This window comes from Ovis aries, chromosome 15 (genome assembly GCF_016772045.2).
Source record: "Ovis aries strain OAR_USU_Benz2616 breed Rambouillet chromosome 15, ARS-UI_Ramb_v3.0, whole genome shotgun sequence".
Classification (NCBI taxonomy): Eukaryota; Metazoa; Chordata; class Mammalia; order Artiodactyla; family Bovidae; genus Ovis; species Ovis aries.
Genome location: NC_056068.1, coordinates 29,925,908 through 29,950,132, shown reverse-complemented (window position 1 = coordinate 29,950,132; position 24,225 = coordinate 29,925,908). Strand labels below are relative to the sequence as shown.

The 24,225-nt window shown below is 55.4% G+C and overlaps 1 protein-coding gene and 1 long non-coding RNA gene across 13 annotated transcripts in view; one reads left to right on the top strand and one right to left on the bottom strand.

Annotated features, from left to right (window-relative positions):
• NECTIN1 (nectin cell adhesion molecule 1) overlaps nt 1-23,766 on the top strand; it is a 73,120-nt gene extending 49,354 nt beyond the window's left edge. The window contains exons 2-6 of the mRNA XM_027979324.2: nt 6,101-6,451; nt 6,970-7,272; nt 7,775-7,892; nt 9,469-9,620; nt 19,528-23,766. Coding sequence (XP_027835125.1) covers nt 6,101-6,451; nt 6,970-7,272; nt 7,775-7,892; nt 9,469-9,620; nt 19,528-20,072 — 1,469 coding nt within the window. The 3' untranslated portion in view covers nt 20,073-23,766. The remainder of the gene's footprint in view (nt 1-6,100; nt 6,452-6,969; nt 7,273-7,774; nt 7,893-9,468; nt 9,621-19,527) is intronic.
• LOC121816679 (uncharacterized) overlaps nt 360-24,225 on the bottom strand; it is a 106,759-nt gene continuing 82,893 nt past the window's right edge. For 5 of the 12 annotated variants that reach the window (XR_009596605.1, XR_006056337.2, XR_009596603.1 and 2 more), the window contains 4 exons: nt 15,252-15,334; nt 8,213-14,684; nt 7,819-7,960; nt 360-6,409 (listed from right to left, as the gene is read on the bottom strand). This is a non-coding gene — a long non-coding RNA (uncharacterized LOC121816679). Of the gene's footprint in view, nt 6,410-7,818; nt 19,644-24,225 lie in introns of those variants that run through there. The other 7 variants (XR_009596602.1, XR_009596600.1, XR_009596601.1 and 4 more) reach the window with 5 other exon arrangements.

Sequence of the window (24,225 nt, the reverse complement as noted above, 5' to 3'; positions counted from 1 at the left end):
AGGAAAAGCCACAGACTAATTCTTTGATATCCCTTGGATGCAAGAACCCCTCTGCCAAGGACACAGGCACTCTCCCCCCTCACTCCCCACCTCCCTGGCTTTTTCCTGCTCTGCACATAGCAGCTCCCTGCAAGTGCTCCCAACCTGGGTTCTTAAAAGTCCCTATTCCTAACCTAGCACCTGACACCCAGTACTGGACTCCGACAGGGCCTCCATCCCTGCCCCGAGTCCCTTGACCTTCCTGCCCACCAAGCCCAGTGTAGGGTAGCCCAGGCCCTGTGATTGCAGTACTGTGACTGGTGTTTTTGTGCCAGTGGAGACACTGAGGTTACAGTCCAGGAGGGACACCACTGAGAAAGTTAGCTTGAAAGCCTGGGTTTATTTTAAAGCAGAGTGGCAGGAGCACTGGGGTGGGTGCTACTGTTCTGTATCCCCAAGCGAGTGACCCAACCACTCTGGACCTTCATCTCCTTTGTAAAATGATGCGTTGCATGGTGCTTTGAGCTCCACCATGGTATCTTTTTGGTGATCCTGATTCCCACATATGGGGCAGCCTCTACTTCTCATGTACACACTACTGTCTTTAAAATGGATAACCTACAAGGACCTACTGTATAGCACAGGGAACACTGTTCAACGTTAGGTGGCAGCCTGGATGGGAGGGGAATCAGAGGAAGAATGGATACATGTATATGTATAGCTGAATCCCTTCAACTGTTCACCAGAAACTATCACAACATTGTTAATCGGTTGCATCCCAACACAAAATAAAAAGTTCATAGAAGAAAAGAGGGAGCCTGTGGGGAAGAAGAGACAGTGCCTTCTGCCCACCAGACAGCTGATGGACCAGCCCTAGCTGTCAAGGGAACCAGAGAGAGTCTGTAGGGTATTCTGCCGGCATCAGCCATGACACAATCAGCTCACCCCAAGGCCAAACCCGGCTCCTCCTCTCTCCCACGAGGACTGTGGTCTGTTTAGAGACAGTGGGGCTACAATAGAAAACATGCTAAACACACATGTCAGGAAACAGAAAAGGGTGCAGACTCAAGTAATATGCGGTTGGGCAATAGAATAGAGGTGTCGGCCGAGTAAGAGGTGATGAGAGTCCAGAAGGGCTTCCTGGAAGAGGGGAACCAGGGGCACCCCAGATCATGCCTAATACTCAGTAGGTGTCCAATAAGCATTTGTTGAGTGAAGTTCCAGGAAGGGAGGCCTCCTTCTTCATAAATGAGAGATGATGATGATGGTGATGGTGATGAAACTCAGAGAAGGCTTCCGACCCACCTCTTCTGCACAGAGAAGGGCCCTGTTCCTGGGCCCCACCCCCATCTAGCCCTTTCTCCTCTCTTTTGGTGGTGCCTGCAGCTATCAGCGTCTCTGGGGTGAAGTGTGCCCCCCTCTCTGAAAACCTCCCAATCCACCCAATCTAAAGAATGAGGGACATTCTACCCCACCTGCATCCCACGGATGGGGGTGCGGGGCAGATTGGGTTCTGAGTCCCTGAGCCTAGAGTGGGGGGAAGGTAAGGGAGGGTCTTCAACCCTTATCAGTCTTCCCAACCCCTCCCAATTTCACACCTCTGGGATCCTTGTCTTCAGTGACCCCAAACTCCAAGGGTTTCCTTATGCCCTACCTGACCCTGCTAACAATAGCAGTTCTAGGTACTTTCACTGAAAGCATTTTTACTGCAAACATTTGGCCACATGACGAATTGGCTCTGAGGCAATTTTGCCATGAAAGATGAAATAACTGGTTGACAGTTTGGTTTCATCTGGTTGAGATGCTTTTCTTCCAGGTGGTGATGTTACTGATGGCTTTATTGAGCTGACAGAAGATAACAGTTTGCCCTAAGAGTTGGTTTTATGTTTTTAAACAAAACTACACTGGAGGAGAAAGAGGCCAAGGAGAAAGAGGCCAAGGAGAAAGAGGCCAAGAGCCTCCAAGGTACAGAGTTGAGCCTGTATTTCCCATAAAACTTCTTTGAGTCTATCAACAGACATGAGACAATGTGTTAAGAACACTCTACAGTGTGGAGGCTTTCCCAATGCAACTCAAGGGTCAATTACAAACATCCACCCGAATGTTTGGAAAGTGATACCTCTCTCAAGGAAGGAAGAAACTTCAGTAAAAAAAGAAAAAGTTCAATGCCAGATGAGGAGATGAATCAACAAGCAAAAAAAAAAAAGGATAAAATACTATGAATGAAAGACTTGGTAGGCAAGTGCTTACTGCTTATACAAGGACAACCCACAAAACAAAATCAGTTCTCGGTACAGTATTGCCATGCATTCACACACAGTTTCTCCAGTGGCTCAGTGGTAAAGAACCCACCTGCCAATGCAGGAGACGTGGGTTCGATCCCTAGAGAAGGAAATGGCAACCCACTCCAATATTCTTGCCTGGGAAATCCCATGGACAGAGGAGCCTGTCCATGAGGTCACAAAAGAGTCAGACGCAACTTAGTGACTAAACAACAACAATTTTGTTTCTCCTTTCTCCTGTTTCACTATGTCCTTTTTAATGTCCCTCTTATTTTTTATTATTTTATCTTTTTCGGCAAAATTGCCTTAAGGACAATTAGTTACGCAGCAAAAATGTGGCAAAGGTGCTTAAGGTGGAAATAGCAGATAAAGCTAACAGTGGGCCGTAGGCAGAGAGGCCCAAGTCAGGATGCCCCTGCCTGCTCCTTGGAAGTCCTCCCACCTGTCTGTCTGCTCATCACCGGGCAGAGGGGCAAGGGCCCAGGCCACCCACTTAGTGCCCAGTGAGCGGGCACTCAGGCACCTTCCTCACTGCCCCGCCCACCGTGGGGTTGCTTCTGGGGGAGTCACACAGGACCGGAGGCAGCCTCATCCCGAAACACATACAGGGTGGGGAGGGCCACCTCAGCCTAGTGAGGCAATAATGGGTGAGAGGCAGTGCCCCTGGGGCACCTGAGCCCCTTGCAGCAGCCTCTGCTCCCCATGCCCAGGCCGCTGTCCGCCTTCTCCCCTCCTGGCACTCTGCAGGGTGAGGTCGCTGCTGAAGATGTGAAAATGAATGTCAGTCTGTGTCCAGGCGCTGAACACCACGTGGCCCCACACCCCAGACGGTGGAAGGAGACGGGGTGGCTGCAGGCTTGGCAGGCTGTGTCCTACTCTAGGCCCCACCACCATGCCCTGGCACCAATCCCAAGATGGATCCTGGTGTCTACATCCCTCCTGCCCCCACCATCCCCACCCCGCCTCCCCCCTCCCCCAGTGGCCTAAGCCCTCCCAACTGGCTTTTCCTGTTCCCAGCTTTGTGTGGTGAAAGTTCCCCAATTATACCCACATTATCTCAGCTGCTGGGCAGCCTCCAGCAGGCTTGGGGAGTGGAGGCTGGGGGGTGGGGGAGGGAGCACCTGCTTACTCTGCTGGGAGGGCCTAGGGCTTAGGTCCTTGCCAACTGGCCAGTCAGCAGGAGTACTGGGCTGACTGGCCCACTGACCTCACTGTGGGATGGTGTCTGGGGCGGGGCACAGCTGGGCTGGGCTGGGCTGTGGCTCAGAGAATCATAGACAGTGGAGGCCAGAAGGGACCAAGGAGATAGTGAAGTCCAGTCTGCTCCCTCCCATGGGAGGAGAATAGGGCTCAGAAAGGGGAAGTGACCTGCCAAGGTGCCAAGGCAAGCTCTAGACAGAGCCGGACTAGAAGCCAGCACCCCCAGCCCGCTGCTCAGTGTCACCTCCATGATTCCCCCACCAACCCACAGTGTTCTCTGCCAGGGACATGTCAGAACCCCACAGACTGGCCAAGGGGACAGCTGGAGAGATGGGGTGATGGCATCCCAGGTGGACCTTGAAGGGCTGTGTGGATGTGAGCAGACGCAGAGGAGGGGAGCATAGGGAAGCTTTCAGAACGTGGCAAGGGCCTGGCTTCGAGTGCCAAAGATACGTTTACTCAGCAGGCATGTCCTGAGTGCCAGCTGTGTGCCAAACATGGGGATACCACTCTGACCTAGGGAGACCTGGCTGGTACCTTCTTAGGGGAGGTGTGAAGGGCAGCATACTTCACTGACCATAATCTTAGGGGCCGTCAGAGGAATATGCTCTGCTCCCGCCTCCGTCATGCAGAGGCAAGTGTAGCCCCGAGTTCCCACTCTGGAAAGCAGACTTCCTTGGGGGCCCATTTAGGCCCTCCCCTGCCTCAGGGTCAGTCCAGGGCCTGATGTTGATCTTAACTGATGGTGCTCAATAAATAACTGAGTGAAATAAGAAAGCAAGGATGGCTGATGACAGAACTCAGGAGTGAGCCCACTGGAGGGCATGGCAGGCCCAGGTAGATTAGGGGGCTGAGCCAAATTCAGAGTTAAGGAAAAGCTCAGACAAAAGCCATTCGAGAGGGAATAAAGCAAAATTGGCAGGGAGACTAGAGGGCGTTCATTCATTCACTCGATGCCACTGATCACTCCTTCCTGCCTGCAAGTCTCTCCTCTCCGTCTTCCACTGCCATCTGTCTGGCCACAAATGTTTACTGAGCACCTCCTATGACTGGAGGCTGGGCCCGGCACTGGGGATACAGGGATGGAAAAGACTCAAAGTCTGCTCTGAGGAGGTCATCATCTGGCAGAGGAGAAGCCAGAGGTGTGAACAACCACATTCCCAGGCAGCAAAGAGCCACTATAGGGTTGAGAGGATCGGGGAAGCTTCCCGGAGGAGGTGGCCTGAGCGGGACAGCCATAGGTGGAAAAGGGCCTGGGCCTTCTAGGGAACTGCAGGGACAGGAGTCTAGACGTGTAGCATCAGGCATTCCCTGGGGGCCCAGTGGTTAGGACTCTATGTTCTCACTGCCAAGGGCCCCAATTTGATCTCACAAGTCTCACTGTGTGGCCTTAGATGTGTAGCTTCTACAGCTTTGTGCTCCTTGGAGGCTGGGACTGAAACACTCATTGACATGACTCCAGGGCTGATAACAGACTCAAAAAGTGGCGCAAAAACGGGAGGAAGGAGGAAGGAAACTCAGAAACATGGCATATTCCGTGGAACAGTCCAGTCGGATGTGGTTGGAAGGCCTCGTGTACAGAGAGATGTGGACAGAATGGCACAGCCCGGATGATGAGGACGTCAAATGCCAAGTTATGACAGCCAGACATGACTGAGAAGGCGAACGTGAGCCAGAGAGGCTGAGCCTCATGCAGCGCCTGCATCTCTCAGCCTGGTTGGGTAGGGGGGCCGAGCCAGTGCACTCCAGGGCCCAGGCACTCAGCCCTTTATGGGGAGAAGACAGTGGGAGTGGCCTTACTGATGGGGCCCCTGGGGCTCCCCTAGCGCTTCCTGCCTCCTGACACCTCCTCATCCATCATAGTATTTGGTTCTCTTAGCAACCTGTGAGCTAGAGAGGACTGGATTATTCACCCCATTTATCAGACGAGGGAGCTGAGGCCCAGAAAGGTGAAGAAGCTGGTGGCTCCTCAGCTGGGCCTCTGCCCAGAAAGCAGCACATTCAACCCTCATCAAAAATAAGGGTGTGGAGGGATATTTACTGCCATGGAGCAGCATTGATAATATATCTCTAAATGAAAATACAGCTTAAGGAACAGTATGTACAGTATGACTGTTTAAAAACAAAACAAACATGGTTACCAAGATATATGGAGAAGAACGTAAAAGAGCTTGTGCGTGAGTGCTAAGTCACTTTAGTCGTGTCTGACTGCAGCACTATGGACTAGAGGCTGCCAGGCTTCTCTGTCTATGGGATTCTCTAGGGAGGCATACCGGAGTGGGTTGCCATGCTCTTCTCCAGGCGATCTTCCCGACCCAGGATCTAACCCGCATCTCTTCTGTCTCCTGCATTGACCGGCGGGTTCTTTTACCACTAGTGCCACCTGAAAAGCCTGAACAAGAGGTGACTTCCCATCAGGTGATCAGTGATACATCTGAGTGGTGGAATCATGGGTTGTCATTTTCTTCTCAGTATTTGTCAATATCCCCCCCCCCAGTTCTTCTAAAACAGATAATTATTATTTTTATAGTCAGAATTTTTAAAATAATGACTACTGGAAAATAAAAGACCAGCACACAGGGAGTCGGGGTGGGGGCTCTGGCGGACCCTGACCACCCTCTGCCCTCTCTCTCGACCAGGTGCCCACGCCCAGATGGTCCAGGTCAACGACTCCATGTACGGCTTCATCGGCACGGACGTGGTGCTTCATTGCAGCTTCGCCAACCCGCTGCCGGGCGTGAAGATCACCCAGGTCACATGGCAGAAGGCCACCAATGGCTCCAAGCAGAACGTGGCCATCTACAACCCAGCCATGGGTGTCTCGGTGCTGGCCCCATACCGCGAGCGCGTGGAGTTCCTGCGGCCCTCCTTCACAGATGGTACCATCCGCCTCTCCCGCCTGGAGCTGGAGGACGAGGGCGTCTACATCTGCGAGTTTGCCACCTTCCCTGCGGGCAACCGAGAGAGCCAGCTCAATCTCACTGTGATGGGTAAGCTGACCTGACCGTGCCTCTCTGCTTGGGCACATCCTGGGGGCTGGGCCATCTTCAGTGGATGCAGAGGTTCTCCTTGGGTTGGCATGCTCCCAAGCTCTGGACATGGCACTTTCAGTCCCTTCTTGCCATGCTGTCCCCGTTCACTAGGGATGGAGGCTGGCCTTAGCTGTGGACAGAGTTGAGGATCAGTATTCAGGTTGAAGCCCCACTGTGGGGCACTTCCTGGGTGGCCAAGAAGCAGGCAGACACCATGGTAGGAGAGCATGCCAAGACTCCAGGAAGACTTGTGCTTGACAAAAGCTCATACAAAGAAGAGAGCAGGAAAGGCATGGGTGAGACCCAAGGAGGTCCCTGTGAGAAGTGCTGGGAGGGGCCTTGGTGAAGCACAGCTGAGAGGCAAGGATGCCCAGGGTGACCTTGAAGCAAGGCCTGGCAGGTGCCTGCCCTCCCAGCCTGTGCGTCCTTGATAAGGCAGCAGAGCCAGACCCATTGTGCTCTCTTGTTTCCGGCAGCCAAACCCACCAACTGGATAGAGGGCACCCAGGCAGTGCTTCGAGCCAGGAAGGGGCAGGATGAAAAGGTCCTGGTGGCCACCTGCACGTCAGCCAATGGGAAGCCTCCCAGTGTGGTGTCCTGGGAAACGCGGCTGAAGGGCGAGGCGGAGTACCAGGAGATCCGGAACCCCAACGGCACGGTGACCGTCATCAGCCGCTACCGCCTGGTGCCCAGCCGAGAAGCCCACCGGCAGTCCCTGGCCTGCATAGTCAACTACCACATGGACCGCTTCTGGGAAAGCCTCACCCTCAATGTGCAGTGTGAGCGCGGCAGGGCGTTGGGGGCGGGGCCTCTGGGCGGGGCGGGGCCTCTGGGCGGGGCGGGGCCTCCGGGCGGGGGCGGGGCTCCGGGCGGGGGCGGGGCACATACTGTCCCCTCCCACCACCCCCGCTCTTACCAGCCCTGCCTCCTTTTCTTCCCACCTCCTGCCTCTCTCCCTGCCCCTTCTTCCCTCACCGGCTTATCCTTCCTTCCTCTTTCCTCTTCTCCTGTCTCCCTTTCTGGGGGCACTTTGTTCTCCCGTCCTCTCTTGCCCTGTCTTCTCCCTTTGCCTGCCCTCTCCCCGCTGCCTTGTTCCCCCGCTGCTTCTACTCTGAGGGTCTGTGACCTCCCAACCCCTGTCACTCTTCCCTCATCTTCTGGCTTTTTCCTTGTCTTTTCCCCATCTGAGGCTCATCACCCTCTGAGGCTCTCCCCGACCCCCTGACCCAAGTCCTGTTCTCCTGACCTCATCCTTTCCAAACATCACCCCTTGTCTCACAGACGAGCCCGAGGTGACCATCGAGGGATTTGATGGCAACTGGTACCTGCAACGGATGGATGTGAAGCTCACGTGCAAAGCCGATGCCAACCCCCCCGCCACTGAGTACCACTGGACGACGTAAGTGCTGCGGGGCTGGCTGGTCGCCTTGCAAGGAACCTTGCTGCACCCATTCCACCTCCAGAAACCTTGGGCAGGGAGGAAATGAAGGTCTAGATTCAGGTTTTTCAGTGAGAAGGAGAGAGGCTATGAGACACACACACACACACATACACCCTCCCATGTTTGACTGCATCAGGGTGAGCAGGACAAACCATTCTGCCAGGGGGGCTTCCCTCGTGATCTGCCTCCTTTCTGCTCCCTAATCAAGAACGTTGTCATTCTCTTTTGGTGATTCAGTCTGAGTCACTCCCATCCCAGCCCCCAGTATTTATTTTTACCGAGGTGTCCCCAGGGAGGCTGGCTTTCTGGAGCATCTCAGATCTCTCGGTTTCTTTTCCTTCTCTCCAGCACCCCCAGATTCTCAGGGAGAGGCGGCAGTCAGCCCAGAACACCTGTGTCCATGGAGTGCTTGCCCCAAGGCCAGTCCCATTCTTGGCTTCGTGGTTCGGGGGCTTAAACCTTTCCAGGTCTAGTCTCCCCCTCCAGCCAGCTGTGACAGCCTGAGCCAAGGTTCTTCCCAGAGAACAGCTGGATGGAACACACAGAAGGAGAGGGGCATGGGGAAGCCAAGAAGTAGGTTGACTTGGGTGGCCAGAGGATGGCTGCCCAGACTGTGTCTGCGTTCTTTTTCCAGGAAGTGGAGGCACTGGCACACCCTAGCTGTTTGTTACCATCCACTTCCTGGGACCAAGAGTGTCTCTGAAGGTGTGAGTGGCCAGGGCTTCCTTGCCAGTTTCAGTTCTGGGTCCAGAAGTTTTGTGGCACTGAGGATCAAGAGGAAGGAAAAGGGTCTTCTGGGTACAGGAAACTTCTGGAACTCTCCCAGCATAAAAAAGACTTGTGATATGCCCAGCAAGGAAAGGAGATGGTGAAATGGAACACAGTTCCTAAACACGGGTCAAGTCTCATTACCCGAGTAGCCTGTTAAAATTCTAGGCCAGGACCCCAGCTTTAGTAGATTTGAGGTTGTTGTTGTTATTTAGTCACTAAGTCATGTCCAACTCCCCACAACTCCATGAACTGTAGCGCACCAGGTTCCTCTGTCCATGGGATTTCCTAGGCAAAAGTACTGGAGTGGGTTGCCATTTCTTAACCCAGATTCGGGGTTAGGACTCTAGGTTATTAACCAACTGCCTAGGAAACCAAGAACTATCAAGAACCAGTGTAGTAAAAAGAGCAATGTGCTGAGAGTCCAAAGAGCTGGTGAGATCCCCAGTTGTCACTTTCTAGCTATGTTTCCTTGGCCTTGAACCTGGTTTCTCTTACAGAGTGTCTCTTAGATGCTGTGGCCAGTATCTACCTGTGCCATCTGCATTTCGGTGCCGTGATGAGCACATGTGAAACACAGAATAATGTAAAACTGCCACACGCAAGAGACTACTGTTGCTTTTGTTGTTTTCACTCCTTCCAAGACAGATGCTGCCTATTAATGCAGCCAAAGGGCTGATGGTCTTGGAGTCAGGTGGGTGACACAGGGGTAGCTTCATGGGGCTGGAGAATCATAACGCTCTGCCTTGTCTCCCAACCCCTGCAGGCTGAATGGCTCCCTCCCCAAGGGCGTGGAGGCCCAGAACAGAACTCTCTTCTTCAGGGGACCCATCAACTACAGCCTGGCAGGAACCTACATCTGTGAGGCCACCAACCCCATCGGCACCCGCTCAGGCCAGGTGGAGGTCAATATCACAGGTAGGAAGCTGCATTCTTCCCTGCCTCTCCCCACCCACTGCTTCCTCTGCTGCCAGCATCCCCCACCTTAGGGCTGGGTCATGGGAGGAAGTTTGCTTCTCCTGTTCCTGCTTCTCTGGTTCTCCTTTGAGCTGTGGCCATTGGTCTCTCTTTCCTCTATGAAGGCTGTGTGTGAAACAGGGTGACCCCGCTCAATCAGAATGGGCAGGGCGGAGTCTTCAGGAGGGAGGGAGGAAGTGCTGTTTCCAGCAGTGCTGGGGGTGGTGGGGGCTGGTAAGAGCCTTCTCCAGGATCTGCAACAACAAACCTGTGATGCTGGCTTGGTGGGGTGGGCTGGAGGGAGGACCTTATCTCCTCTGAGTTCTGCTCCTGTAGTTCAGAAAATCCTCATGGGCTGGAGGGTGGGGCTTACCTCAAGCAGGGATTCAGAGGGGAAGGCCAGGAGGAAGCCCAAAGTCACGGTGGTCTGTGTGTGCTGTGAGTGGACTGCTGTTTTCCCTGCATTTTTCTCTGTCAGGGCAGATGGGAGGGAGATTCAGCCTCCTGACCTCTTAGGGCAAAGAGAACACACGGGTTGGGATGTTCTGGGGGAGACATCACATGAGACGTGACAAGAATGTGGGCTTCCGTGTCAGCAGCTGCACACAAGCCCTCATCTGTAAAATGGGCATATCATGACGCGCCTGCAAGACTTGTTGTTAGAATTTGTATATGTAGGCCAAGCACTCAGCACAGACCAGTCTGTCAATAAATGGCCCATGTTCAATGGTTATTATCTTGGCTCTGTCATTATCATTATTAATGGAAGGATCAAAACAAGCTGATAGAGGGGTAAACTGCCATCACAACTTTGCAACCAGGGTGTCTTTAACCTGTACCTGAGCTAGCTGCAGGGTGAGAAAGTGACAGGAAGAAACTCTTAGGATGGGAAGGGAGCTGTGAGGGTGTCATGCTGCTACAGAGCTGGATAGGAAGTGACCTCATGGAGACATGAGCTAGGCTCAGGGACATAGGAAGTTGGATGGTGGTTACTGGGCTCCAGAAGCAGAGCTTGGGCAAGTCCTGAGGATGCATTGGCTCTGAACCTGTTTCTCAGAAGTGGGAGGCCTCATCTAGGGGTACATACAAGGCTCAGCTGCTGATAGAACATTCCAAAGCTGTCCAGGGGATGTACCTACCTGTCTTCGGGGCTGTTCTGTCACCTCTCTAGCCAGGGGTCAGGAGGAGAGTGGAGTCACTTGTCACTTGCTCTTCTCTTCAACTCCCTGCCTTGGGCTCTCGGACTGGTTAAGGTGGTAGAAGTGTCAGAGGGACACAAAATTTTTAAGGGCATGAGCCCGCTGTGTCCCCCTTTGCTTGGCAAAATAATAAACCTATTCTTTTCGACTTTACCCCCTCCCCCAAAAAAGAGGTGTCAGAGGTGGAGCCTGGAGACAATCTAGGATTTGGGGAGTTCCCATAAGTTGGCAAGGATGGAAGGGCCAGAGTCACACACTTCTTACCTCCTGGAGAAAATTTGAGCAAAGGAAAGCTCAGAAAGAGCCTCCTGGGGGCATAAGCTCTGGCCCTGGGGCCATGCGGCCTAGAAGGGTGAACACTGGTCATAAGGGAACGTGCTCCCCTGGGGGAGGCAGGTCGTGTGAGGGGCAGCACAGACGTGGCCTGACTGTGTTTGCGTACGGGCTCTTCCTGGCTCTGTGTGGCCTTCACCTTGTAGAGCCTCAGCTTCACATGGAGATCAGCATATTTATCTCGCTCTGCTTATACTCACGCCAAGTCCACTTTCCACATCCCAGCACACAGCGTGGATGCCCTGACACAATCACTGCATCCCCCTCAAGCAGGCAGGCTTTCTGGGGAAACTGCTGAGTGGGAAATCAGGGGCAGAGGCCAAGAAACCCCAGAGCAATGACATCCCATTGATCCCATTCCCCAGCATGAGCGGACTGGCCAGAGGCCTCAAGGCCAAATGGTGTGCCCTACCCCAGAGGCAGGGCCAGGACAGGAAAGTCAAGGCCTCCCTTCTCCCAAAGTCTAGGGAGATGCAGGACCACCGTGAAGCAGGGCTGCTCATCAGAGGGAGTCATCAGATCCGGGAGCAAGGGGGAAGGAAAGAGGGCAACTTCCCAGATCCAGGCTGGGAACAGAGAGGAAGGAAGGGAAACCAGCGTGAAGGGGGAGCCATCTCCTAGGGCATGATCGCACCAATGGTGCCCTCCGTGGGGTCTGTGGTCAGGCCGAGGTGGTCTTTAGGGAAAGGTGGATGGGGCAGGGGGTCACACAGGGCTCCAGCTAGAAGAGGCACTCAGTGTGTCCTCTCGTATTCCCTGAGTACAGAGCAGGGTGGGGGCTGCCACCAAAGATTCACACATCGGGGGTGAGAAGGGCCTTGTATAAGGGGACTCTGTTGTTGACAGCCCAGTTAAGCAGGAGCCAGGGAGGTGTGATGCTCGCGGAATCATTAATGGGCCCAGGAGCTGTGTAGCTAGCCATCCCCCAGGGAAGGTCTCTCAGCCCCTCAGGAAGACTCAACCAGGTGGCCTGAGCCTTTTCAGAGCTGTTTGTTCTCATACTCAAGGGCAATATCCGCGCAGCCGCGAACCCCACCTGCCTTCATCCCTGTCGACTGGTCTCTGGGGGGAACACAGCCTTGCCCTGTGCTCCAAGCCCTGCTGGTCTGGAGGGAATGCATGAACGAGATGGATAAGTGGAAATTTAATTTTTCATTCTGGCCATCCATCCAGGTAATAGTTCTGCCCTGGGCTCATCTGGAGAAGGAGAGACGAAGAACAGGGCGGGGAAAGGCGTGCAGCAGGGCGTGTGCCAGAGACACACGTGTGTGCAGGGTCACCGCATCGCCTGTGCAGATCCACTTTATCCCTGACTTCTTGGGGGAGTCCCGGATCCTGGGAAAGGTCATCTCTGAGTCGTTCCTCCAAGGATGAGTGGTGGGTGGTGATGGGGAAAGTGGGGGTTCCCTGGCAGGCGGAGCATTTGGAAAGACAATGGCTGAGCAAGTGGGCAGGAGCAGAGGAGCGGGGCTTCCTCCCTCTTGGGCACGGGGAGCCTCTGAAGGGTGCTCAGCAGAGAAGCAGCGAGGTGAGGAGGGTGACTAAGACCGAGCACCTGGGGGGCTGTGTGGATGGCACTTGGGAACCAGTTAGGGGTTGTGTGCACAATGAGGGTTTTTCTAGAGGGAAACCACAGGCCAGGCTGTGGCCGTGCAGCTGAGAGCAGAGGAGACAGACCCACCAGAGTTTGCAGGTATGCTTCACGACGGGGCCCTCAAGGAAGCCTATTTCCCAAGAGCAGTTTCATGGATTTGGCCCCATAGCCATAAAACAAAGCTGTGAGTTCTCCTTCCTCCACCTTCTGAGGGCAATGCTGGGGGCAGAGAAGGAGCCTAGGGTATGGCCTTGACCAGACTAAAGAGGCCAAAGGAGGCAACATCAGTCCAGTCCATGTGACAGGGGTATCCTGAGGAGAGTGTCCAGAGCCCTCCCAGGAGCCGGCAGGGAAGCCCCTGGAGTGCAGGGGGTCCCCAATTTCCATTTCCGGTGCAGAGCCCCTCAGCCATCGGGGTGGGGAGAGGGGGTGAGGCAACAGGGTCTGCACCTTAGGCTGGGAGTCCTTCCGACCAAGGGTTGGTGGCGCTCTGGAGGGGAGGGCTGTGTGAGCCTGTGAGTAGGCGTGTGCCTCTGAGCATGTAAACGTGCACGGGCAAGCAGGAGAGCGCTGTCTGAGTGCTGAGCGTGCAGAGGGCTGAGGGCCTTCGTGCCCTGCTCCAGGCCACACATGGCAGCCCGTTGGGGAGCCTGTGGGGTGGGCAGCTGCGTCTGCACCCCTGGGAGGATTCAGTTCTCCAGCGCTGCTGTGATGAGGCCCTGCCCGCTGCTCTGCACGGTACACAGCTGCTGCAGCTGCAGAAGGGCTTCCCAGAGCTTGACCTCAGGCCTCCCACCCCTGGCCCTGGGCCTGCAGTGCTGCATGCTGGGAGGTGTAGTTCTCACAGCCTCCCCAGCTGAGGCTTCTGGGGCCCGCGCTCTGCCTGCCTGCCTGCCTGCCTGCCTGCTTGCCTGAAGAAGCAGCGGGCGTTGAGAAGCCTGGACGTTGATCCCAAACCTCCTCTGGATCCTAGAGCCAGACTGTAAACCCTAACTAACCTTCACTCCACCTCCGAGCCATCAAAGGCCTCCACATACCGCCCACCCACCTCAGTCAGGAAACCCCTAGACCCAAGGAAATGTGGAGCCCCCACTGCCCTGGGGTCCCAGCCAGCCTGTGATCCCAGAGGGGAGGCTGCCGGCCTTCAGCAACAGGGCCTGGCTGCCCCTTTGTTAGCGGAAGTGAGGGGAGCCGGTGGGGGCCCCCACCAGGAAGCGCACAAGACCCCCATGGCCCAACTCTTCTCTCCCGCCAGCTGCGGCCTTTGAGGCTCTGCTCCTGGCACGAAGACAGGAGCTACTGGCTGAATGTGACAGCTGGAGGGGTGGAAGGGGAGGGTGCTCCATTCCACACCAGGCAGCCACCTCTGCTTACAAATGAGTTAGGTCCCCACATCCACTCCTTCCACACCCTCACTCAGCATCTTCACGTCGAAGTCTGCAAGGCTGGAAGGTCATCCTAACCAGTCCTCTGCCTCTAGGCAGGCTGACCCTCAAGTTGGCAAAATAGCCAAGGTTCCCTTTGGTCCCAAAAATCTCCAGGGAAGAATAAGCTGGCTTAGGACTTGGGGCATGCTTGCACGCATGCACTCATGCATGCTAAGTCGCCTCAGTTGTGTCCGACTTTCTGTGACTCTATGGACTGTAGCCCGCCAGGCTCCTCTGTCCATGGAATTCCCCAGGCAAGGAGTAGGACTTAGGGCAGGGGGGATTATATGAAGGCTCTAGAAGGGAAAGAGGCCTACAGACTCACCTCTAAGACATGACCTTGCCTTTGTAGTATTCACTCACCAAATGTGCTTGAACTCTGACCATGTGCCAAGCAGCCCATGTGCCTCGGGGTACATCGGTGAGCCAAAGCCGCTGTCCCCATGGAGCTTATGCTTTAGCTTAAGGAGGACTACAACAAATAACAGATAAAATAATTTGAAAAATTATGTGGTCATTTTGAAGGTGATATGGAAAAAAGAAAAAAGCAGGGTAAGGGATTCACAGTGCTAAGGGCAGGCTGTGATTTGCAATAAGTTAGTCAAGGAAGGTCTCTGCGAGAAGGTGACCTTGATGAGAAGGAGGCAAGGGAGCGAGCCTAGGACCCCTGGGGCAGGAGCCTTCCAGGGTACAGAGCTGCCAGTGCAAAGGCCCTGAGGAAACTGGGAGCAGAGTGAGCTAGGAGGAAAGCAAGAGAGGAAGGCAGAGGCACAGATCATGGAGAGTGTCTTCAGCTCTGAGAGTTAATGGCCTCTTTGTGGCTGCCGTGTTGAGAATAGTCTATAGAGGAAAGGGAATTGGGGAAGCCAGTTAAGCAGCTATTGCAATAATCCAGGTAAAAGATGACAGTGGTTGGGATCAGGGTAGTAGTGATGAAGAAGGTGAGAAGAGGTCAGGTTCGAGATTTACTTTGAATTTGGATTTACAGCTAGTTTGGGACACCAGCCACTCATGAAATGGGTAATACAGTTAACCTTACCAGACCATGATGAGTAGGCCCTCCAAAATCCAATGTAGTCAAGTGAAAAGTAGGAGGGATTTGCTTTTCTTGGGTTTCTGTTTCTACAGAGAGCATAAAAGTAAATACAGTGGAACTAATGTTGTACACAACTGTAACACATTGAGTTGTCAGTCCCCAATTATCATGATGCTGCCACCTCCTCCACCCCTTTCCCTGTTCCTGCAGAAGAGAATTTTAGCCTCTTGAAAACTGGCAGAAGGACCAGAGCCAATCATGGTAGATCCCAATTTGCATTTATTGCAAGTTGCTCTATCAGGCTTTACTGTAATATGTTAGTATATGATTAACAAAATGGAATGAGCTCTTGTTTATATAAGAATGAGAGCTACAGACCACTGGTATGTAACAGTTCTGAAGAAAAAAGAGAAGTGTGAGCTGGAGATGAAAAAGCAAAACAAAGAAGAGACAGAAACACTAAAATAGGCAGAAGGGGATGAGGTAGGGCAATTCCTGGCAGGGGAATTAGCAAGAACAAAGATCTGCAGTAAAGGATGCATTGGACAGCAAGTTGGCCATACCTGAGATGAAGTTTTGAAAACCAGACTGGTGTGGTCCAACAGGCAATGGGGACGTCATTGTGAGTCTTTGAGAAAGGGAGTGATAGTGTCTACACAGTGGAAATTAACCTAATGACTGCGGATGGGGTGACTAAAGCGGGGCAGAGGCCAAATGAAGGTGGGAGATTCAGGGATCCACTATAACAGTAAAACATGGTGTCAGGAGAGAAGCTGCTCAGTAGGAAGAGTCCACAAGATTTGATGGCAGATTTTGACCCAAGAGATGAAGAAGGAATAGTCAAAGATAAATGAAATTCCAAGCCAGAAGAGCAGTCAAATGGTGTTGAATGTGGTGTTGAATGGAAGGGGTTTGAGGGAAGATGGTGGACACGTTGTGGGAGGATGCGGGTGGAGAGGATCCCAAAGGAGGATGTGCTAAACCAAAGAACGTTCAAAGCATGTCCCCAATTACTTGTCCTGTGAATGCTCCTTGAGTCACGAAGGGTGGGGTTTGTGTTCCAGTAGGCTAGGAAGCACTGCGAGTTCCTTACAGTTCACAGTGTGCGTGAGAAGATGGGCTCTGATGCTTTGTCTACAGTACATTTCCCAAAGCATTTGGCCCCAGTATTTTTGCCCACCCTCTGAGCCGATGGCTTGAGGTTCCATGGCCACGTCTGGGAAACGGTGGTCTGTGAGGCCTTTGGAGTTAAAGCCTCAGAGTTGCAGGCAGAGCTAGCTACCCAAGATGGTTTGGAGAGCCAGCACGATTGAGGTAACTCATGACCTTGAGGCCAGGTCTTCCCTGAGGACAGAGAGCAGAGGGTAAGGTCCGAGGATGGAGCCCCCAGCCAGGCTCCTGGGGCAGAGAGAAGGCCCCCACAGTGTAGTCTGCACACAGAACTCTCCAAAAAGAAAGCCGAGGGTCAAGGACTCCTTGTACTTTTCAGGAGGCAAAGGAAGCAAGTCAGAAAGGAAGGGTAGGTCTCTCTACCTGATGCCTTCCTTATTCTGCTGGCCTCTCCAAGTCCTCATCATCTTTCAAGGCTTGGCCTCAGTCTTCTCTCCTCCAAAGAGCCTTTCCAAGCGCCAGGCCACAATGCTTTCTTGCCCTGCACTCCTAAAGCCCCTAACCACCAGCACCCTTGATGTCTGCATGCTGCTTTGCCTAAGAGTATCATTTGGTTCCTCAGCTGGGTCCTGAGTTATTTGTATCCTGTGACTAGTGAAATAAATAGATGGTCGGTACGTGTTTGCTGAGTGGATGGGTGAGTCGGCGGGTGGGTGGAACGATGATGAGGCAGGTGGCAAAAGGCAAGAGCACACAGGTATGGGGTGAGAACTGAAGAGGAAGCTGGCAGGTTGAAAGTACAGAGGCCGTCAGGTTCCTGCCAGCTGCCCCGTGGGCATTTCTTGTGGTGGCAGCTCCCACCTCACAGGGAGCAGGTGTGGAGCCCTTTTCAAGGCAGTAGACAGATGGGACCTGGTGAACCAGGAGAAGACACTTGAGCTTCAGGGACATTGTTCTGGAAGTGGGCGGTGAGGACAAATATTCCATAAACATTTATTGGGCAGCCACTCGGTGACCTGCGCCAAGGACACGGTGACAAGTGGGAAGCTGAGTCTTCACGGGGTGCGCTTCTTTCTACCAACTTCCCCCTGCGAGAGGCCAGGAGCAGGAGCTGCTGGGTGGCTCTGAAACCATCGAGTGGCATTTCGGGGGCTCTGAAGAGCTCTGGTACCATAGGTCTCAGCACAGCAAGAAGCAAAGTGATAGATAAGAAGTGATTTATTAGACTAGGATGCTTGTGAGGCTTACAAGCAGGTGGGTGAGGGGGTGCCACACTCCAAAAACTTACTGGGCTACAGTTTTATAATAAAAAACAAGTGGGAAGGGAGAGAAGACATCTTTGTCATTCTTAAGCAGGCGTCATGCTTCCATCATCAGCTCTTCCTCCAGGTTGAACAGGGAAGTTTCCTTGTCCCCACACGGTCAAGCTAGGTCCACAAATTGCTGTTTTATATGTGTGCAGAGACCATGTCCTAGGGATCGTTAATTTACTGAGTTCACTGGTCAGAATGTGGGCCTCGTGTCACCACTGTTTTATTGCCTGGGGCAGGTCCTGAGCTTCTGTTGCAGGGATTTTTTGCTACGCAAGCCTGCTTGGTTTTGTGGTTAAGCAAACTTGCTTTCTTGAGTAATCATTAGCTTACAGGGGTCTCCCACATTTTTTCTACTTACAATCCCCTAGCGGGATTAACTACTTAATCACCCAATTTGCTTTGTCTTTACCCAAACGGACCCCTTCATGTGGTCCCCATGTTTTCACTAGCCCTTCTAGCATGAGCTCCTGGACAGCCCTTCGTCTTCTCTTCTAGAATCCCTGCCCTGCTCCCGCCGCTGCAGACAGCACACCACATACTCACACCCCAGACCAGCTCCACTTCTGGGAGGAGGGACTGGCCTCATAGGAGGAACAGGATTCCCACGGAGTGAGTGATGCTGAATCAGGGAGTGAGCTGGCAGAAACTGATTCCCAGAGGCCAAAACATAGGCCCACATCGACCCTCTCCCTTGGCCAGAAGAGAGGAGGGCTGAGAGCAGCCAAGGTCGGCCGCCCAGGCCTGCCCCAGACCTGCCCACTGGCTCCTCCTGTCCAAGGCCAGCCGCGGTCTCCAGTGCCACCCTGTGGCGGTGCTGGGCACGCCTCCCTCAGCCTCACCTGGGGACCCCTTCAGCCTCTGGCCTGGCCCCAGGGGCACCAACCCGGTCTTCCCTCCTCACCCACCCTCTTCCTTTCTCTTTTCACTTTTTCTGCCTTCTAGTTTCTCCTCCATCCTTAGCGTGCACATATTTGTACACACACACTCATCACAGCAGCATAGGTATGTGGGCTGGTGTGACAGCAAGGGCGTGTGCCCGCACACATGCTCTCCTGTGTATACTTGTCATCTTTGGTGCTCACGTGCTCTCACGCCCCCTTTCTGCACGGTCATGCTCAGTGTCTTCTGCTCGTAGCCCACGTTGGCTGCAGCCCCGGCCCCCACCTTGCCCTGCAGGGCCAGAACGCAGCCAAGAACCACAGCCCAGGTTTCTGGCACACACAGGGCATCTACAGGGCCAGCACTGGGGCGCCCATCCTCCTCTCTGTACCCTGGGAGCAGATGAAGTCAGGCATGGGGCGCCCAGTCTGCGCTAGGCTCGGCGTCTCAGGAGCCAAGGCGTGCTGCTAGGGCACAGTGACCAGCAGGTGTGGGCAGAGGGGCAGTGGTGACCTCCGCACGGGCTTTCCGTGCAAGAGAACGATGTGTCATTGGCTGGTGACCTTGGGAAAATTACTTAGCCTCTGTAAGCCCTGTCTCGTCGTGTGCCAGCTGGAAATGAATAGCATACTGCTTTACAGGGTGTCAGGGACACTGGGTGTCATGCGACTGGCGTGGACAGCGGGTCGTGGCTGGACTGGCTCCCCTTCAAGGAGAAAGTCAGTGTGGAGGCTCTGGGGCCACGGGACTGTCTCCTCCCCTGTCTTCTCCAGCTCCAGCTACCAGCGCGCTTTCTGGTCTCCTGGATTTGCGGGGTTGGGGTTGCTGGGGCGCCTCTAGAACAAGAGCTGGCCTTGGGCTCACTTCCTGCCTTCGCCTCCCCGTCTCCCTCTCGCCTTCCTCCCCTGCCACCCCTGCTGACTCAGCCGCCGAGCAGGCACTGACACTGTCCCCCTCCTTCTCTTTTCCTCACCCAGAGTTCCCCTACACCCCGTCTCCTCCCGAACACGGGCGGCGCGCCGGGCCAGTGCCCACGGCCATCGTTGGGGGCGTGGTGGGGAGCGTCCTGCTGGTGCTGATTGTGGTCGGCGGGATCGTGGTGGCCCTGCGCCGGCGCCGGCACACCTTCAAGGGCGACTACAGCACCAAGAAGCATGTGTACGGCAATGGCTACAGCAAGGCGGGCGTCCCCCAGCACCACCCGCCCATGGCCCAGAGCTTGCAGTACCCGGAGGACTCAGACGACGACAAGAAAGCCGGCCCCTTGGGCGGGAGCAGCTACGAGGAGGAGGAGGAGGAGGAGGGTGGAGGGGGCGAGCGCAAGGTGGGCGGCCCCCACCCCAAGTACGACGAGGACGCCAAGCGGCCCTACTTCACGGTGGACGAGGCTGAGGCCCGTCAGGACGGCTACGGGGACCGGACTCTGGGCTACCAGTACGACCCTGAGCAGCTGGACTTGGCCGAGAACATGGTCTCTCAGAACGACGGGTCTTTCATTTCCAAGAAGGAGTGGTACGTGTAGACCCCTGTCCAGAGCCTCCGCCCCAGCCCCACCCGCACGCCCCCTGCCTGCCCCCGCCGCCCACTCCAGGAGCTCGCCAGAGACTCACGCAGCTGCCCGGGGAACCTGGGAGCCCAGGGCACACGACCTGGCTTTGTTTTGATTTCCTCCCTGCCCCCGGCCCTGCCCCATGGTGTTGTGTTCACTGTGGCTTCGGTGTTGCTGTACCTTTCCTTGCCAGACCACCCCCTTCCTGCCGCCCTCTGCAGCGAGCCCTGTTCTCGTCTTGTGTACCTGGGCATCCCTCCAGGGTTTGGGGAGCCAGCCCTCCCCTGCCCCCAACACTGGAATTTGTTCGTGTCCTTCCCCTTGCTGGTGGACGGCTGAAGGGGCTCCAAGAGGAACAGCCTCCTCCCCTGGACCCCAGATGCTGCTCATTTTTCCCTGGGAGAGGGAACCCAGCAACCTCCCCATCCCACCATGAGCTGACACAGTAGGAGTTTGGACCCCTGGTCTAGGCAGCCATGGCATGCCAGAGGTAGGGGGTGGGGATGGCTTTTCCAAAGCACCCAGGGCTGTCTTTGTTCGTTAGGTGAATCAAGTTGAGGTCCCCACCTGGAGCCTTGGGCAGTGTGTTTTCCTGAAGGCTGGTTTTCCTTGTTTTTTTCCCTCATCGGCCTCCCGAGAGTTAAGTTGGCACAGCTCTGGTGGTTCCTGTTCGCCCGTCTGCACCCCACATAGCAGGACTCCAGGTCACTCTGGCCCACACTTCCCATGCACCTCTACCAACACACACCCACACCTACATGCACACACACGGCGTTCGTGTCTACCCCGTGCTCCCCTTGGGGTCACATGCCTTACCCTGGCTGGACACTGCCCAAGGCCCACCTCTCTGCTCCGCCTCTCCCCCTCCTTCCAGTGGAGGATGGGACAGGGGCGAGGGGCAGCCTTCAGAAGCTTCCAGGGAGAGCTGAGGCAAGCCCCCTAGGTGCCTCCACCCTGGCATCTCAGGCCGGCCCTTAGCCACTTCCTACAGCATGGAAGTTTCTTGAATTTCTCCCTATCTATCAAGAACTAGCAACTCTTGATTCTCTTGGGGAGTCAGAGCTGGGACGCCAGAAAGGAGTGACGTCCGGGAGTGGAGGAGGAGCACAGTAGGAGCTCCACCATCGTGGGCTGGTGAGACTAGAGTGGTGTCCTGGCCCACCCACGAGAAGGACAGCACAAGGGGAGGCGGGGCCAAGGATCCCGAGTCAGCCGTTCCTACTCACCACCCGCCCCGTCCCGCTCTGTTCTCCCTGGTCATCATTCTGGATGGGGTGGTGGGGGAGCCCTGGAGATGCTTTCCCTTTGAGTTGTAGATTCCCTTTTTGAATGGGGCTCTGGGTTCCTGTCAGTCACCCAAGACACCCTGGAGGAAGGCCCCTCGTGGGCCCCCTCTGTTCCCCCGGCTCAAAGTGCCTCAGTTCCTCCATCTGCCCAGCCCGTCCCCCCCAGCACTCTGGATGGGAGAGACCCTGGGATGGGAGAGGCAGGTTCGTGTCTGCCTGCGAGGATTCTGGTGAACTTAGCCCAGGGTGCAGAGGCTCTGTGGGGTGGCAAGTGTTGAGGGGAGGGAGGCAGACCACTCTGTGCCCCACGGGCACCAACCGACCCTTGCCATAGGCTTCCCAAGGGAGTCCCCAACCCCCTATCCTACTCCTCCCCTCCCTGGTGCTGCTATTGAACCCCTAGCCAGCTCCATCTCTGCCCTGGCAACCCTGAACCCACCAGCTGGGTGACCCTTCTCGCCCAGCCCCCGCTGCCCTAGCCCTCGCCCAGTCCGCCCAGTAGCCACGTAGCAGAAGTCTGAAGCCATGCCAGCCCTGGGGCGGCGCTCCCCTCTCTTGGCATTGGGGGTACTGGATGGGGTGGAGTTGGGAGAAAATTCTGGGGTCTTTCTAGCCACAGGGCAGAGAGGGTGGAGGAGCTGGGCTGCATTTCCCAGCAGTATTAGTGTCCCCTCACCCCAGGGCAGAGGAGCTTTTCCATGTTACATCACTGCCCCATCCCGCCTCATACCATTCTGGCCCCTCTGCTTGGCCCACTTGTCCCCTAGCAGGGGGACGTCCCAGGGGCCTGCCTGATAGAGGCATTCTCCACCCCCTTGAAATCACAAGACTGATGGACTCCTCTTGTGTCTCCCTTATCCTGCACTGCCACCCTCTCCTCCTCTTTCTGTGATGGACTTAGGAGGCCCTCAGGCCTAGCCAAAGCACTGAGTCCCCCTTAAGGCAACTCCCAGCCCTCCCCTCCAGCAAAGCACAAATTTGGGGGTCCGTGCCACATGTGTGGGCCACGTGGGAGGCTCCAGACTTGCCAGAGGCCCATCAGCAGCGTGCCCAGCCGGGGTGCTGCTACCTGGGACCAAGAGCGCGCGTGAGACCGGGGTCAGCACTTGGAGCTGCAGAGACGGGGTTTTGTGTGCCCTGAGTTTGCGGGGAGGTGGCTACTACTGCTGGGCCAGCAGGCAGCTGGCATGGGAAGTGGGGGAGGGGGTCTGGCCCAACAGAGACCAGGACGTCTTGCTTCTCCTCCATGCCCCCAGCATGAACTGAGCTTCTGCCTTTTGCTGGAAATGAAATAAACTTGGTCTTCATTGTGCCAAGGCCTCCCCACTTGTCATCCTGCCTCTGTGACCCTCACGGTCCTTGCCCGCCCCCTCCCCTACTCCACCAATACCCCCCCTTTCCTTAAGATTTTGATATTGTTCTAATGTGTAACAACCCTCTGAGTCCCCTTTGATCAGAAGGATCTGAAGAGCAGCAGCACAGAATCGGGGAATGCAGGCATGCACGTGCAGCCACGTCAGGCCCAGTCCACGCGTGCACGTTTGCACAGGTGCCCAGCCCGTACACGGGCGCTCACCCCCAGCCCCGCAGACACACCAGGGGGCTGGCCTGGACCTGCTGAAAGCCCTTCAGGAAAAACGGATGTCCCAGCACTCGGGCCATAAGAAAGACGCACCCGGGCCCTGTCTCCCAGGCGCGTGCCCCCCCATCCTCCCCCGCACCCGCCAACCCCTGCCATGTGCCCGAGTCACTGGTGCAATAAATCTTCTGCCATCCTCCCAAGCAGAGGAATTGGGGATCGAGTGAGGTGATGTGGGCAGCTCGCCTGGCAGGAAGGGAGGGCTGCCAGGCCTCCCGGAGGCCACGCAGAGACCTCCTAGGCCTGACTGCCCCCAGGAGCCTGCAGGTGGGCCCCCCAGGGCCCAGGCCCACAGGGAATTGGAGTTGTGCCAGGGGTCCCTGTGGCATAAGGCATTTCTGGGACCTCGCTGCTGCTGCCGTGCCCCGAGTGTGAGGCCAAAGGAGCCCCATCCCACCGGTGCTGCTGCTCTTTCAACTCCTGCTGTGAGGAATGGGATTCTTGGCCAGGAAAACAAAAATGGTTTTCTTTTTTTTTTTTTGTATAAATGGAAAGAAAATCCAGGAGAAGCTGCCCCCTTCCCCCACCCCCACAAAGTGTGATGCACTACCGTTGCTTCAATTTCTTAGTCACTGTTTTCGTCGTTGGTCCAGGGACCGCCCTGCAGATTCTCCTGGTTCTAACCCAGGGGGTGTTTGCGTCACCCCCTTTTACTTGTATAAGAAAAAAAAATGATGGGTTGAAAAATGTACTGAGGAAAAAAAAAAATTGTACTTTTTTATAAATAAAGTCTTTAAAACAACCCTGGTTCCCTGGTTGCCTCGAATCACTCCGGAGCTGGGTCCTTACCCACGGCTGTTGGGGCGGGGCAGGGTACAGCTGGAAGAAGCAAGGAAGGCAGCCCCCACCCTATGCCGCAGGTCCAGTGGTTCTGGGACAGTGACTCGTACCCCGAAGGACCCCCTGCACAGGGCAGAGGAGCCCCCACCCCTACCCTCTTGCAGGAGACCCAAGAGCGAACACGCGAGTCCCACCTGGGTCCTCACCACAGCTCACAGGCTGCTACTGAACCATCTTCCACACGAGGGTGTGTGGCCCGCACCCTCGGGATGGCTTGGCTGTTCAGGCACAAGCAGTGAGGACCTGCATGTTGAGATACTGGGGAGACCGATCGTGCTAGGGAGGGGCCTGTGCTGGCTGGATCCCCTGTCCTCCTGCCCCAGAGCTCCCACTCAAGTTCCTTCAGCACGCCTCACCCCAC